Genomic DNA, 14,051 nt, shown 5'->3' on the forward strand with positions numbered 1-14,051 from the left:
ACATGAGTATTACGTCGTGACGTGTACACACACCTGACTGTAATTGGCCTGGTTGCATAAATAAGTAGACAAAACTATTTCACTTGTTTTGATATCTTTATACAGTTCAAATGGTTATACAAATGAATGCCTCATTACATATGATTAACTTTAATTTGGCTTCATATCACAACCTTCTTAATGTTTAATTATATTATACCAGTCACCAATTATTATAAGTAAACGTTATTATAATACAAATTAACTTCGGCAAGGGCTATTCTGAGTTTTTTTAAAGCGAGTTCACCAAACAGGATGGTTGATGACGACAAGAGCGTAATCTGACGCGGTAAAGGTTACGCCTACTGCATCTTTTACCCAGTAATCGTCATACTCCATTGTAATTGTCCTAATACTGTCCTGTTCGTAAATTTCTGGAAAGTGCATATAGACAAATATTATATGATTACCGATAGGCCTAAACTGAAAAGGTAGATATGTACCTTTAAAAATACAGTAACACCTTCTTAGGACTCAACAAAGTGTCCATTTAAAGGGTCCCCTAATAGGGGTTGTAAAGCATAATCGTTCGCTCGTTTCAAAGAAAAAGTGTCCCCTTAATGGAGGTATTTTCTAAATAGACTTGACCAAGCCCCTTTTTCTATTGGCATAATCATTAATTAATTACTTTGTACAACTATTCTAAAAATTATGGCCACTGAACATCCGGACAAAGGCCAGAGTGGGAATGTCTATAACAAAAATAATTTTGTGAAACTCAGGAAAGTAAAACGTTGAGTTACAGTAGGCCTCACAATGTATACAGACATAATATAAGACAGATGAATGTACCCTACAAACATGGTACAACATTAAATCAGCGTGTTTGTTTCAAATACACCCCAACCCCGCCCAACATTCTATTAATATACTTTTGAAACACCCCTCCTCCTCAACCCCACAAGTGTAATAAACACTGACAGATTCAGCCATCATTCCGCTAATGTGGCCAACTCTTTGCTGTACTGCTTTACATCAGTGAATACTATGTGCGATTTTCTTTTTTCTGTTTGTCTTTTGCCGACGTTCTTTCTTCGTTTCTGCAAGTTCTGCATCGTAATGTACTCAATAAGGTACCCGATGGTTGCACGGTAACCTTGCTGTAAAAGATCATTTAGAAATATTTGTAAGGTTTCACTAGGTCGACGTACTTCTTATTTGCTTGTTTTGCTAACCGTTCTCATTATTTCATATTTTAGCATATTTTATTTGTTGTATTTTATGCCAAATTAGGATATGTTACGGATGAACGTTACTATATTAGTCTTTTCTCGTTCCTGTACGAGTTTAAGTATTGATAACCGTTTGCTAATACTTCCTACCAACTCAGTTGAGTGCAATAATATAATATTTTTAAATGTATTTCCTCAAACAATAATAAAGTATATTATTCCTGCTATTATACCATTTATTTATAACATTGCTTAGTTTTTATCTTAGAATAAGTCAGTCTCATGTGTGTGTTAGGTCACGAGGACATTAATAGTTTGCAAATGGTGAAAGATAACAATTTACTAACTTTACTTAATAAAAGCCTTAATAGTTCATAACTAGAAAAAAATTTAAATGGCAGAGCTATTTAATTTAAGAAATGGTGCGTTTCATCTAGATAAAGAAAGCTTTCGATTTGCGACGAGGACCTAGGAACTAGTTACGTCCATGCTAATTCATTTTGCGCATGCGGGGACAATGGAAAGTGCATTATTAATTCAAATAGTTGTATCTATCAGTCTCCATTTTTTGAGTCAGTATTGGCGGTTCTATGTTCAGGCGACGACCAAAGACAGAGGTCATAGGTAGTAAGGTCGTAGGTCATAGGTATTACGGTCGTGGTCATAGGTATTAAGGTCTTAGGTCATATGTAGTAAGTTCGTAGGTAGTCGTTGCAAATGAAAGCGCCTTGATATTAAATCGTAGTCAAACCTCAAATAAGAAATCTCTGTCTGCTATTTCTATGGTAAAATCAGTTCCTTGTACATAACATGTATCAATACCAATTGTACGGTTATAGTCTGTATCCTGTAACCAAATTAGTACATATATGAATTATAACATAGTCAGAGATAAATTTCATCATTATCATTCATCCATTATTATAAATATAGTAGTAGGTCTACACTCGGAGAATTTATAAACTATACACATATGGCTATTCTATGATACAAGATACAAGTCTACTTTATTGTCAACATTTTACCATTTTGAGATATGTTTTTGTATGCTTAATATATGAGGTATTATCTTTACAGATTATTGTTTATGTCCAAAATATTTTGTCGACAAAATTAGCAATGCCCCAAACGGCACCCCGTATTCCATTTTGTCTATAGCATAAGAACCAATTTTGTTACCTTTACAAACTCTTTCATGGCGTGGTTGACTACGCTATTGAACAATGCTTGTACGTATCCTGACAGGCTACTGATGTCCTGACGTTCGTAACCCAGCAGCTTAGAGTTTACGTGTATTCCTCTAGTTTCAGCAAAACGAACCAAGTCATATGCAGCAATCTATATCGATTTTTTATGTTGTAAATGTTCATTTGGTTTGTAATTAACAATGTGTAAACAATTCTTTTTATCAAACCAATGGTACAAAGATTAGATGGTAAATACGGTTACCTTCTTTTCGTGACGGTTTCTTGAAGAAGGGACCACGAACCCGTCAAGAAAAAACGATATTTACCATCTAATTTCGTAATTTGTACTAGTGGTTTGATAAAAAGAATTTTTTACATATTCATATTTTATCTTTAAAAATGTGCCTATCTGTCGTAGGCCTCTCGTTTTGTCAATTCTCTCTTTATTTTATTCGTCTCCTTTCGTTAGTTTTCGTCCGTTCGTCGCTCCTTTGTTTACTTGGGTGTGATTGTCCATCAATTCTTTATCGCTCATTTCAATGTGAACATACATGTGAACATACATGTGAACATACATGTGAACATGCATGTGAACATACATGATGGTGAATCGCTTACCTTGCCATTTCCATTTGTATCAATATGTTCAAAGGCTTCATCGATGGAGATACTCTTCCCAAACAGAAGTTCAAAATCATTTGAAAATGACAACCTGTTAGTCTAAAGTACAAGTTAAAAACATTTAAATCTCATAAAAAAAAAAACGCTCGACAAGTTGCGCGAAGATGTTATTGAACAATACCAGGCAAGAGTAAAATTGTAAATTGATGTCTCAGGTGTCTAAGGAATGACATAATCACCTTTTTAATTCCACCCTCAGTTCATTTTATTTGCGTCTTTCTCTCGATGCAGTTCATTTCACTAACTGTTCCGCGCACCCTACCCGGGACCCCATGCACCACAACCCCCTGTACGTGAATTTTATACTAGATATGCTGTTTAAAAACGTACCGGTACCTTTTGGACGAAATGTTTAAATTCTTTGAAATCTAGGTATCCACTTTCATCCATGTCTTGATCTTTGAGAAGGCTAAAAAAGCGAGCGAATGCATCAACACGTCTTTTTGCGAGATTGTCTTCGGCCATATTTACTCTCCTTGACCTACAGGAAGTAATAAAAGGATAATCCTACGTAAAATGACGACCACGCTAAAGACGTACGCGCATAAAAGAAAATAATTTTACGTTCACCAATCATAAGCGATAAGGTCAAATTGAGTCACGCGTACATCTTTGCGTCGCGTCTTCCAGTTGAACTAATAGGGAGCTCTCGATTTGCGACGACCGAAGACCAAATTACGTCATGTTAATTCATTGTGCGCATGCGGAGATGGACGTGTCCTCGCTCCTCGCCTCAATACAGGTTTGATGGTTTCTATTTTTCTCATCGTGACCTGACCTGACCTAGGTTGGTCGTAGGTCGTCGCAAATCGAAAGCTTTTTAGTGTTAAAATATATGTTAACAGTTTTCGTTTTTACGTACCTTGCTAATTTAGTATTTGGAACTTTCGCAAAGCTGCCACTATAGCGATCGTGTAACAGACTTTGCATCAAAGTCGATTCCGATGCCGTATACTATAGAACAAAAACATTATCACATGAAATTTCTGGTTTAAAGTTCCCACTAGTACGCATAAAAAGGATGTAAGCGCAACGCAAGCAAGTTAACAATTGGCAAAGGACAGTTCAAATAATCCATTATTGCGTGTGTGTGATTGGTCAAATTACTTGCGGTTCGCTTTTACTCCTTTAGTGGGAAGCCTGAGGAATAAATAGACACGCCCTTTGGCGATAGTTGTCTTTGACAGCTCTTGTCTCTCCTCAGTGCTCCCTTTTTATGTTTCACTTAAAGGAATAAATAAATAAAATAAAATCTTACACTTTAACCCATTATCTTACCAGAGATATACCAAGCGTTTTATCGTTTCGCGTTCCAAATCGCTCTTTCGTTTCCATCATCTTAAATGCGTTTACAAATGAGTTTAAACGAACAAATAAGCTATCACTCTTATCCATTGATAGCCACCAACCTATAAAATACAATATGTTATTTCTTGAACATTATATTCATTAATTAAGTAAAATAATTTTTATGATTTTTATGTTTGTTTTTTGGCATATTTATTATTTGTAAATTATACAGAACTGTGGTGTGTTAACAACAACACATAACTACACACATGTAATGCTATAATGCTTGATTCCTACTATGACGCAACGCAAGCGAGTTGACCAATGACAAGGGACAGTTCGCAGTATCCATCGATTGTGATTGGTCAAATCCATTACGTTGCGTTACGTCATTGTATTGCGTCTCTAGTGGGAACCAAGCATGTGTAGACAAGTTTAAACGAATTGTAAAGAGTTTTACCGTCAAAGACATGAATAGGGTAGTTACACAGGAGACCGCCATCTACGAAGACATCTTCTTCTCCATGCATTTGATGTTTTACAGCTTGTAAAAGTACTAAGAAGAAAAGAGCAACAAACAAATTGTTACATCCATGCTAAGCTAGTTCCCAAGAACGGACGCAGTGACTAATCTATATAACTTGTTACTTGTGATTGGTTAAATGAATTATTTGGACACAACACATGGACGTGTAAAGCTCTGTCTACACTATCAAGCTAGTTTGACAAAAAAAGTGTGATGTGCCCAAATATGGTAGTGATATACCCAAATATGGTAGTGATATGACATCATCAAGTAATTTTTGACCAATCATAGTGAGAACCAAGCTTTTAAAGGCTTAGCTTATCCTCTTCCCTGGTTTAAATGCACAGTACAGTTACCTTTAATGGGTCAGATCACCAACTTTAACGGGTTAATAACTAAGCCTGAACCCTATATAAGTATGACTATAGACTTACCAGGTAAAGACATTGACATTCTCAATGCGATGATGATTGGCATATCTGGTGTGGTTTTCACGTGACAGTATTCAACAGACATCTGATTTAGATTCGTTGTCACACAACACAACTCTTTCCCCGTCTTTTCGTAAAACTATTACAATATAATGAAATACAAAAGATTACGACTAATTCGTAAAACTGATTTCCAACATTAACTTTACTTACCTTGTTCCCGTTGTTTGCGGGAGTTAAAGTGCTATGTGCATAAAAGCCCCTCGTGAATATAAATGTATAAAATAAAAGTATTTGTCTTTTTGCTTAGCAGTGCCGTACACTTCATCAAAGCTATACATTTGATATTGTATTTCATGATTTATAGTCATATTTTTATAGGATGCACCACAAATTTTAGTCTAGGTTCTAGACCGATATTAGTAAAAAGATAAATATTGTTGGCACATATGGCGTTTCATACGTATAATACTTGAGCTCACATTTTTTAGTTTTCAGACAAAAATCGAATATGCTGATATGCTCAAATGTGGCAGTGATATGACATCATCATGTCCATATATGGGCACATCACATGTTTTTGTCACATAAACTTTGATAGTGTAGACAGAGCTGTACTCACCTCTCTAAACGTAATGTCTGGTTTCCCTGCATAATCGGACAGATTCAACTCTAGCCATCTTGCATAGACGTTGGCGGGATGCCAACCGTATCGTTTCAGTGTGTTTGGAATCAAGCTCAAGATGCCCCATCTAGAATCTGTAAATAGTTCGCAATTAAAACATCTGTCATTTGACAAAATACGACGCAGCGTAACGCAACGCAGCGACGTATTGACGCAAAGTGCTACATTGCCGAAATGCAAGTGGTAACGGACGACGTGCTTCAAACATCGCGGGCAGGGCATTTTCTTACCTTGCGTCGCTACAAGACGTAACGCAAGGACGTAGCAATGCAATGCGCGTATAACGTATTTGACTAATCACGACGCGATAGATAATGATTCATCGTGTCGTAATTGGTAAAGTTGCGTCTCAATGGAAACCCAATAGATTATTTCCTTTTAACATGCGTGAGTCCTTTCGTACGGTCCAGTGGACATTTTCATAGATAGATATCTAAAAAACACATTACCTTTTAACATTTTTCTAATGTCTCTTCGAACTTTTTCTACCTCTACTACGACCTCTCTAGGATGCACACCAAGGGCAGCAAAGCAAGCTGTAAGGGCACCCAAACTTGTCCCAGCAAACCTCTTGATGTTCTTAAGAATCCCAGTTTCATGCAAAACCTATTTGTTAACGTCACAACATTTTTAATGTTACTGTACTACGTTCAGGAACTTGTAAAACATTTTACAAAATTCCCCTGTAGTGGGGGCTTAATAGAAATTGGTTCCCACTAGGACGCAACACAAGGACGTCACGCAACGTAAGTGATTTGACCAATCACAAGCGATGGATTATTCGAACAGTGGCTTGTCATTGGTCAACTCGCTTGCGTTGTGCGTACGTCCTTGCGTTGCGTCACTAGTGGGAGCTACGCTTAACATGGGTTGCTGTACTAGTGACAGTACGTGTCATTGCCATACCGTAGGTAAAAAACGTATTACAAAATGAAATAATAAAATGGAACGGTTTATTGTTTGACAAACATCTTGCTTTGTGCTTTGATATTCATGGCTCATAATGGGTGAAAAGCACAATATATTATTACTATAACAATGCCTTTGTAAGTCAGATGTGGTTGTCCTACTCTGACGGAGTGTACAATGCCATAGTGCAACTACATTATTCTTAGTAGGTCTACAGAGTCAATCCGCTCCTATAGAAGGGAGAATCTATTCTTCGGTCTCATAAAGCCTAACAATTGACATACAACAACTATATTATATAGTATTTATAGACATTTTATACTATGGGTTGGCCATCAAAAACTGTACTCTGAAGCATATTTTCCTTATTGAAACATTTTATAGCGACGTACACTGCGGCTTGACAGTAGAGGAAATATAAATAGTAGTTATGTGAGGTCATGGCGCCCATATCGTTGTGACATTAATTTATGTTCACTTCATAGTAGCCTACTACAAAACTGAACTCGTATAAGATATTGTTTAAAACTTACCACAAACAGGAATTAAGTAAGTTGGTAAAGTGAATGGGAAAAGATGGCATAAATTGTCAGTATTTTAGGTTACCTTGCTTTTTAATTTATTTCATCACCACTCAACAGTGACACATACCACCAAGTATAATGTAAAAATATGTAAACAAAATCGCCAGCAAAGTTTCCGTATTGGTCAGATGTTTTTCCCTACTCTGACGTCATTGTACTTGCTGGTACCAAGCTATCTAGTAATGTGATCAGTCTGTCTTACCTCTAAGGCCCCTGTATATGCGAACAGTCTGTTTCCTCCTCCGGCAAACACCAGGTTTTCAAAGGGGTAATTATATTGGCCTAAATTATCAACTTGATCGGCTAGACTGGACGGAATCCTGAATAAGGGTGGGTCGATTCCTCGTCGCATTGCCAACACTACATACGGGTCAACTCCACTTACTGTTCCAGTATAAGCCCTGCTTCTGTCTCTCCTCAGATCCGCCGAACTACGGTTTCCCATTTTGACGACGTACGTACGTGCTACAATGTTCACACTATTTTTGTCTCTGTTATACAACGCAACTGTCTGTGTTTTTGCTATTGTTCGGCTACCTGTAATTCAATAATAAAAAAGGTTCACACAGGACACGCTAATACGTTAAACAAATACAACCACCTACTACAACCAGGAAACAATTAAGTTTGTTAAACATATTATTTGTGACAATACTATACATGGTACTAACCTTATACATCTGTTCTTGGAAATGTCGAAATATATGTTGTGCTTGGCCGGGTCAACATAAATGCTCACAAGTGCACCCCTTTTCTTTTAATATCGTTATTTGTTATTTTTGTTATGGTTCAGCAAATAAGTAAAATGCCTTCACATTTTACACGTCTGCTGTGAGTAGGCATAAACGTAAGTCAACTCCTTTATAGAATTGATCGAGATTATGGGGGCACACAACATTGTGTATTTGACCTTATTTTTGTTGAAAGATATTATATCAGGTCTGTTCAGGAAAGAGTGAGGTTTATATTTTGCCAATGTCAGCCCCATAAAAACATATTTTTTTGTACAATAATGTAATTTTCAATAAGTTTGTACTGTAGCCTACTATGTCAAAAAAACCCCCATAATTTCAATTCGCATCTCATATAGCCAGCGTTTTAGATTTGCGCGTATGCATTTTCGGGCTTAAAGCGGGTTTAACGAAAAAGACAAAACAGGTGGAAAAACATTGTTTGGCATAATCCACAACCTGTTGTCCTGACTTGGTACGATCAGGTTCACGAAGGAATGACGTCAATGGTTAATGACGTCATAATGGTATTTTTAAACAATCATTGAATTTAACTAATCACCCAACTTTATAGTTTATATTATTCAGCTTAATCAGTTTGATCAACTGGTTAAATGTAGCCCTGCTAATCTTATCTGTCATTTACAAGTCCTTATAAGGTAAAACTGACTTGCACTTATTAATAAAAGAAGATAAAATAACAAACCCATGACGTACTCCAACTGTAAAGATTAAGAGTTCTTACATCATGGTGTAAATAACATGTAAGTGAAAAAAAACAAACTGTTTAGTTTGACAAACAGATACACTGCAAAAAGAAATCATAATTTTACAGGATTTATTTGAAAATTCATGATACAAAAATGATGATGAAACACCATACTGTAGCTACCATAGGCTGTATCATTAAGACAGAAACTAAAGCTCTGTCTACACTATCAAACTTTATGTTAATGTATATAACATCAAGATGATGCTGTCAATGTAATGCTGTCCCAGAGAGGTTGAGGAAAAACAGCAAAAAGCGATAGATGACAAGAAAAGATATGGCAGTCAGTAATGCCTCAAGGGATCATGTTGGTGCATTGTTGCTGGTGTAATTAATCAATTGTTTCCCAGATAGTCGAATTATTTTGACATGATCCCTAGAAATGATGTGTTGACCTATGTCGACTTTTTATTTGTTGTTTACTCTGTTAAGTTTTTGTGTATTTTGGATGCAACTTCCTCTTAGTCAAGTGCCACTGTTGTAAAAGTCCAAAATAAATTATTATTATTATTATCATCATCTTATATAGAACACTATTCCTATACATTCTTAGTATAGCAGTTAAATTATTATCCGGTTAACATCATATTATTTCACATTTTCTAAATTAATAATTACCATAACTGTGACAATAATTATAAACATGGGATTTAGAAGTTATATCAGAGTTATAATAATGAATCAGAAATATTAATTATTTTTTTGGGATGCTGTTTTATTTTTCTCAATTTCCGTCAGATGTATCAATCCCTTAGGTCATTTTCTTTATGGTATGAGCAAATTCAACTTGATTTGATGGATATCAATTATGTTTTTTGAAAGCGTTCCATTCTTGTACTCAATATGTCGCGTTCATAAGTGAAGTCGGCATATTTCTTCTGAAGTTCTTTTTCTCGTTCAGTTTGTCGCTGCGTGTCCTCTTTCAACGACTGAAATGTAAAGATAATATAAACTTACATTTTATCATCTTTAAATTTGTCAATAGTTATTAATAATTATGAATTTAAGAACTGTATATGTTTATATTGAAATTTCATTCTTTTTAAAAACCAAAGAAAAATTAAATTTTAGTGGTCAAAAAGAAAAATGTAACAGTAACCTCAAGTCGACGAGGGATAGCAGTATTTTCATTTTTCTCAAGATCCTCAAATGTCTTGAGTTCAATCGTTGTTTGTTCGACAGAATCCCAGACATCGCCAAATTGTTTGATGAGACCAAGCGCCCTCGATTGGTAGCCGCCAAGTAACACCTTCAGCTTCTTTTCTAATTTTGCTGCCCTCTTTGCTTCCTTTGTCATGAAACTGCGATTAATCTGTGAACAAATTTATAGTGGTAGATTTAACGTAATATTACTCGGTAGTTCCTTTACTGTTTGGTTAGCTTTGACAGTGGCGCTTGATTTAATGTAATATTACTTGGTAGTTCCTTTACTGTTTGGCCAGGCTTTCCTTTTAGTTTAGTTATATCTATATTTTCATCCTGTAATTGGTGTATACGTATGAAAGAATAAAATACAAACAAATAAAGTGGTGTAATGCAGAGGCCCCTGGTTTAGGAACCCTAAGTGACCCTCCAACTTTTTCGACATATTTTAATGCCTGTTTTTTCCTCTGGGCACTGCGCAGGGGCCTCCATAAGCTTCAAGGCCCCTGGGTTTAGCCAGTGAGCGCTCATAGCCGTTACGCCACTGGTGAAGACATTCTGATAAAGATAATAATAGCCTACCTCTAATTTCTTTTCTGAAGATTCAATCCTCTCCTTCTTACTGGCCAGGTTAGCCCTGGTGTATCTGTTCTGGGATGGCAGGAACAACACCTGTTTGTTGCATTCCTCCCACACCTGTCAAAAACAAACAAGATGCCATTATTACCGTAGAAACAAAATGTTTAAAAGCCAAATTTAATGAAAAACCATACCAATATGAAATACCACCCTCAATGGGTTGTCAATGCTATTTTTTAGTCTGACGCTGATAGTAATTCCTTCTTCCAAGTTGTGAATTTGATAATAAAAATCATCCTCTTTTTGGTTGTATTAATGTAACTAACAGCGGTTTATTCTAGTGCTTGTGCGATGCCTATAATAAGCTCTCTAAAAAAATCATGAGTAATGATCATTGGAATGGCGCTATACAAAAGCAATAATTGGTTGACATGTACTTGATATCAATGTGTTTGGTACCTGGGAGTACGTGTCCAAGGTCAGGTCACCGTGTCCCATTCCATTCTTCACTACTTCCATCTCTTTCTTCAAAAGCTCTTTAGCCTGTCAAAAATAAATGATAACAAATGTTTCATCCTTAGTAAAATTCTTCCTAGTTTTTAAACCCTTTTTATTCTATTTGAGACATATTAGGATGTGTCATGAAAACGAAACACTGACTGTATAACACCCTAATGCAAGATTTTGTAGACAATTTCAAACTTTCTGCTCTTGTTAAAAACACATTTTATAAAGCTAAATATTTGAATGGCCCTCAATTCTTTTTGATTTTTTTTATTCATACACATCTACCAGCCAATTACATGATGGATAAACTATTTTATAATTTATCGTACTTATAAATTAAGTCTCATTTGAGGCTTATGGAGTGAAGTTGTAAGTTACAACCCTGGCACTAGCTTGGGATTGGAAAGCAAGCATGTTAACCCCCAAGCTAAAGCTCCAATAATTCTAAAGTATCATTACCATCTCTATGTCTTGCTCATCAATCTCTTTGTAAGGATGTGCCTGTAGATAAGCCTGATGGGCAGCTTGCCCCATCTTAGTTCCTGTGATGCTCTTCCTGTTTGATGTTGCTGCTGTGGTTTGATTGGCAGTTGGTTGTTTCAAAGCATCACGATGCAGCATCACAATCATCTCCTCTTTTATCAGCTCCTCAGCCTATGGCCAAATGTACATTTATTAGAAAAAAATAGATTTTGGCTCAGTTGGCTGTCCATAAAACTATTTTAAAGCAATGGTTTATTTTATATTTTCACTCAATCTATTTAAAATGTATTCATTTATTTACTGGAGTGAATTAATATGTTAAATAGGTAATAAATATTATAGATGATAAATGTATTTATTTATTGGAGTACATACTAGGCTAGTAGAATCCCATTTTAGACTCCCTCCCTTATGGAGACAATAGAAAATATTTTACAATGATAGCCAAACACATAAGGGGTTACCCATCCTTACAAACACTTAGAAAACGACTTAATATATTACACATGGCCAACCTCATTAAGGAGACACTATTATTGAGAGGACAATTTTGGTGGTCTAAGATCTTAATAGGAACTCTACTATTGACAAAACCAAAATAACATAAACAAACAAAATGCATATACCCTCTGCATGTGCGTCAGTGGAGTGTCGTAATCTTTAGGTCTTAGAATAGTGGCGTTTATTTCTGATGGTCTGGGTAAGTTTCGCTGCACAGATTGCGATTGTCTTCTCCATTCTCTTTGACCTAAAATAAATATATACGAGTATATGTTGTTAATGATACCGTAAGAAAATACACAATTGTAGTGGCAACCTAACATGATGTTCATAGTAGCAATTGTTGACTTTTTCTGTAGTTTTTCATTTATTTTGCCAACTTTCTTTCTATTTTTAATGTTGATAATGATTTAAAAATTAAATTACCTTTAATACTTTGTTAATATTTTAACTTCCTAGTGGGTATGTAATTTTCATTATAAGAATGTTAAAAAATAATAATAATTATAAAGTACAAATTAAAAAAATATATATTGTCTGCAGATATGGATAATGGATGAAAAGTAAAAATAAGGTTTGCAGTATCATCTGATTCCAGAAGGACTCCAGAAAACATTCTTAATTATACTTCTCATTTAGGAATCACTAATTTCCTAGTAAGCATGTGAACTTAAGAACGCATTCTTACGTTGTTCTGCCCTTAGTGCTTGCTCAGTGGCATCAACATCTGATGCATCTGGTACAAAGTTAGGGTCTGTTTTACCCTCTTCTGGGGCATTGTCCTCGTTCTCTGGGATGACAATTTCAAAATCATTCTTTGGTGCGGGTAAACCAGCCAATCCTTGTCTTAAACTCTGCTTCATTTGACTCTAAAATTTAAATTAAAACAAAAGTGATAAATGATAATAACATTATTAATGCAAACAACATGCAGTGATAAAATGGATAATGATGAAAATAATGATAAATGATTTATGGTAAAGATACAATAAAGACAATGATGATTGGTATGATGATAAAGATACTGATGATGATAGTATGACAATATTGATAAATAATAAGACAAATTAATATTAAATGTTAATATAATTTGATGATAATATTGATTGTAATAGGTAATGTTGTTGATATAATTGATGATGGAATCTATTAAAAATAATATGAAAAAGAATGACAAATAATTTATGATTAAATGATACATTTATTGTTAAATATTTAATAATATAAACAATTGAACCAAGTAAAGTTATCAATTTACATTAAATTAAAGAAAATATAAATATGATGGTGAGGGCTTTTTGGCTGCTACGGCTTTTTATTTGCCTTAGTGAATTGTTTTTGATGTTTTTTAAATTGAAATAAAGATACCGAGATATATATAAAATATCTATCTCAAAGGCAAATGACAAAGTACCTGATGATTTTTTCCAAAATGTACATCATCTATGTCCTCCATTGCGTCTTCTGTGTTGATGTTGAGACGGTCACGTACTGGGGTCTGCTGTGGGGTTTGTCCTGACACCTTCCCTGATCTTGGAGTCATCCCCATCCTTGGAGTTCCACCTGACATAATTCATATTTGTACATTAATAAAATGCAAATGTTTTAGAAAATAAAAACTCAAACACATTTTTTTTCTTTTATCCCATCAGGATTGGGGGAGAGGGTATCAATGTTACAATGTATAGGAATACCAATGCTACTTGGGAAACCTATTGATTTAACAAGTAGATTTACATATTTGTAAGCAGGTTATAGCAATATCTGTTTGGGCGTTTTACTGCAGATTGTAATGTATAGGAATAACAATGGATGCAAACTGCATTACTAATTC

General features: G+C 35.1%; 3 protein-coding genes across 5 annotated transcripts in view; 1 reads left to right on the forward strand and 2 right to left on the reverse strand.

Annotated features, from left to right (window-relative positions):
- Nucleotides 1-14,051, forward strand: part of LOC144847417 (uncharacterized) — a 167,219-nt gene that overhangs the window by 24,714 nt on the left and 128,454 nt on the right. The window lies entirely within an intron of this gene.
- On the reverse strand, nucleotides 87-8,277 carry LOC144847433 (uncharacterized). Of its 2 annotated transcripts, none has more exons than XM_078703797.1 (13): nucleotides 8,176-8,277; nucleotides 7,707-8,041; nucleotides 6,461-6,617; nucleotides 5,949-6,085; nucleotides 5,330-5,465; nucleotides 4,830-4,925; nucleotides 4,358-4,488; nucleotides 3,942-4,033; nucleotides 3,416-3,560; nucleotides 3,017-3,118; nucleotides 2,391-2,549; nucleotides 1,963-2,058; nucleotides 87-1,139 (listed from the first exon to the last, which is right to left on the reverse strand). In XM_078703797.1, exons 2-13 carry the CDS (start codon nucleotides 7,947-7,949, stop codon nucleotides 972-974), a joined length of 1,662 nt encoding a protein of 553 aa, XP_078559923.1. In that variant the 5' UTR covers nucleotides 7,950-8,041; nucleotides 8,176-8,277; the 3' UTR covers nucleotides 87-971. The 2 variants fall into 2 exon arrangements, with proteins under 2 accessions (XP_078559923.1, XP_078559922.1); XM_078703796.1 differs by having other exon boundaries at nucleotides 3,410-3,560.
- The window catches only part of LOC144847415 (cell division cycle 5-like protein), a 37,986-nt gene continuing 33,544 nt past the window's right edge, over nucleotides 9,610-14,051 (reverse strand). The window contains exons 10-18 of one of the 2 annotated variants that reach the window (XM_078703767.1): nucleotides 13,632-13,780; nucleotides 12,906-13,086; nucleotides 12,343-12,464; nucleotides 11,693-11,887; nucleotides 11,186-11,269; nucleotides 10,730-10,843; nucleotides 10,104-10,316; nucleotides 9,797-9,933; nucleotides 9,610-9,755 (exon numbers count right to left, since the gene is read on the reverse strand). In XM_078703767.1, coding sequence (XP_078559893.1) covers nucleotides 9,811-9,933; nucleotides 10,104-10,316; nucleotides 10,730-10,843; nucleotides 11,186-11,269; nucleotides 11,693-11,887; nucleotides 12,343-12,464; nucleotides 12,906-13,086; nucleotides 13,632-13,780 — 1,181 coding nt within the window. In that variant the 3' untranslated portion in view covers nucleotides 9,610-9,755; nucleotides 9,797-9,810. Of the gene's footprint in view, nucleotides 9,934-10,103; nucleotides 10,317-10,729; nucleotides 10,844-11,185; nucleotides 11,270-11,692; nucleotides 11,888-12,342; nucleotides 12,465-12,905; nucleotides 13,087-13,631; nucleotides 13,781-14,051 lie in introns of both variants that reach the window. The other variant, XM_078703766.1, reaches the window with a different exon arrangement.

The sequence above is a fragment of the Antedon bifida genome, chromosome 7 (genome assembly GCF_963402885.1).
Source record: "Antedon bifida chromosome 7, ecAntBifi1.1, whole genome shotgun sequence".
Classification (NCBI taxonomy): domain Eukaryota; kingdom Metazoa; phylum Echinodermata; class Crinoidea; order Comatulida; family Antedonidae; genus Antedon; species Antedon bifida.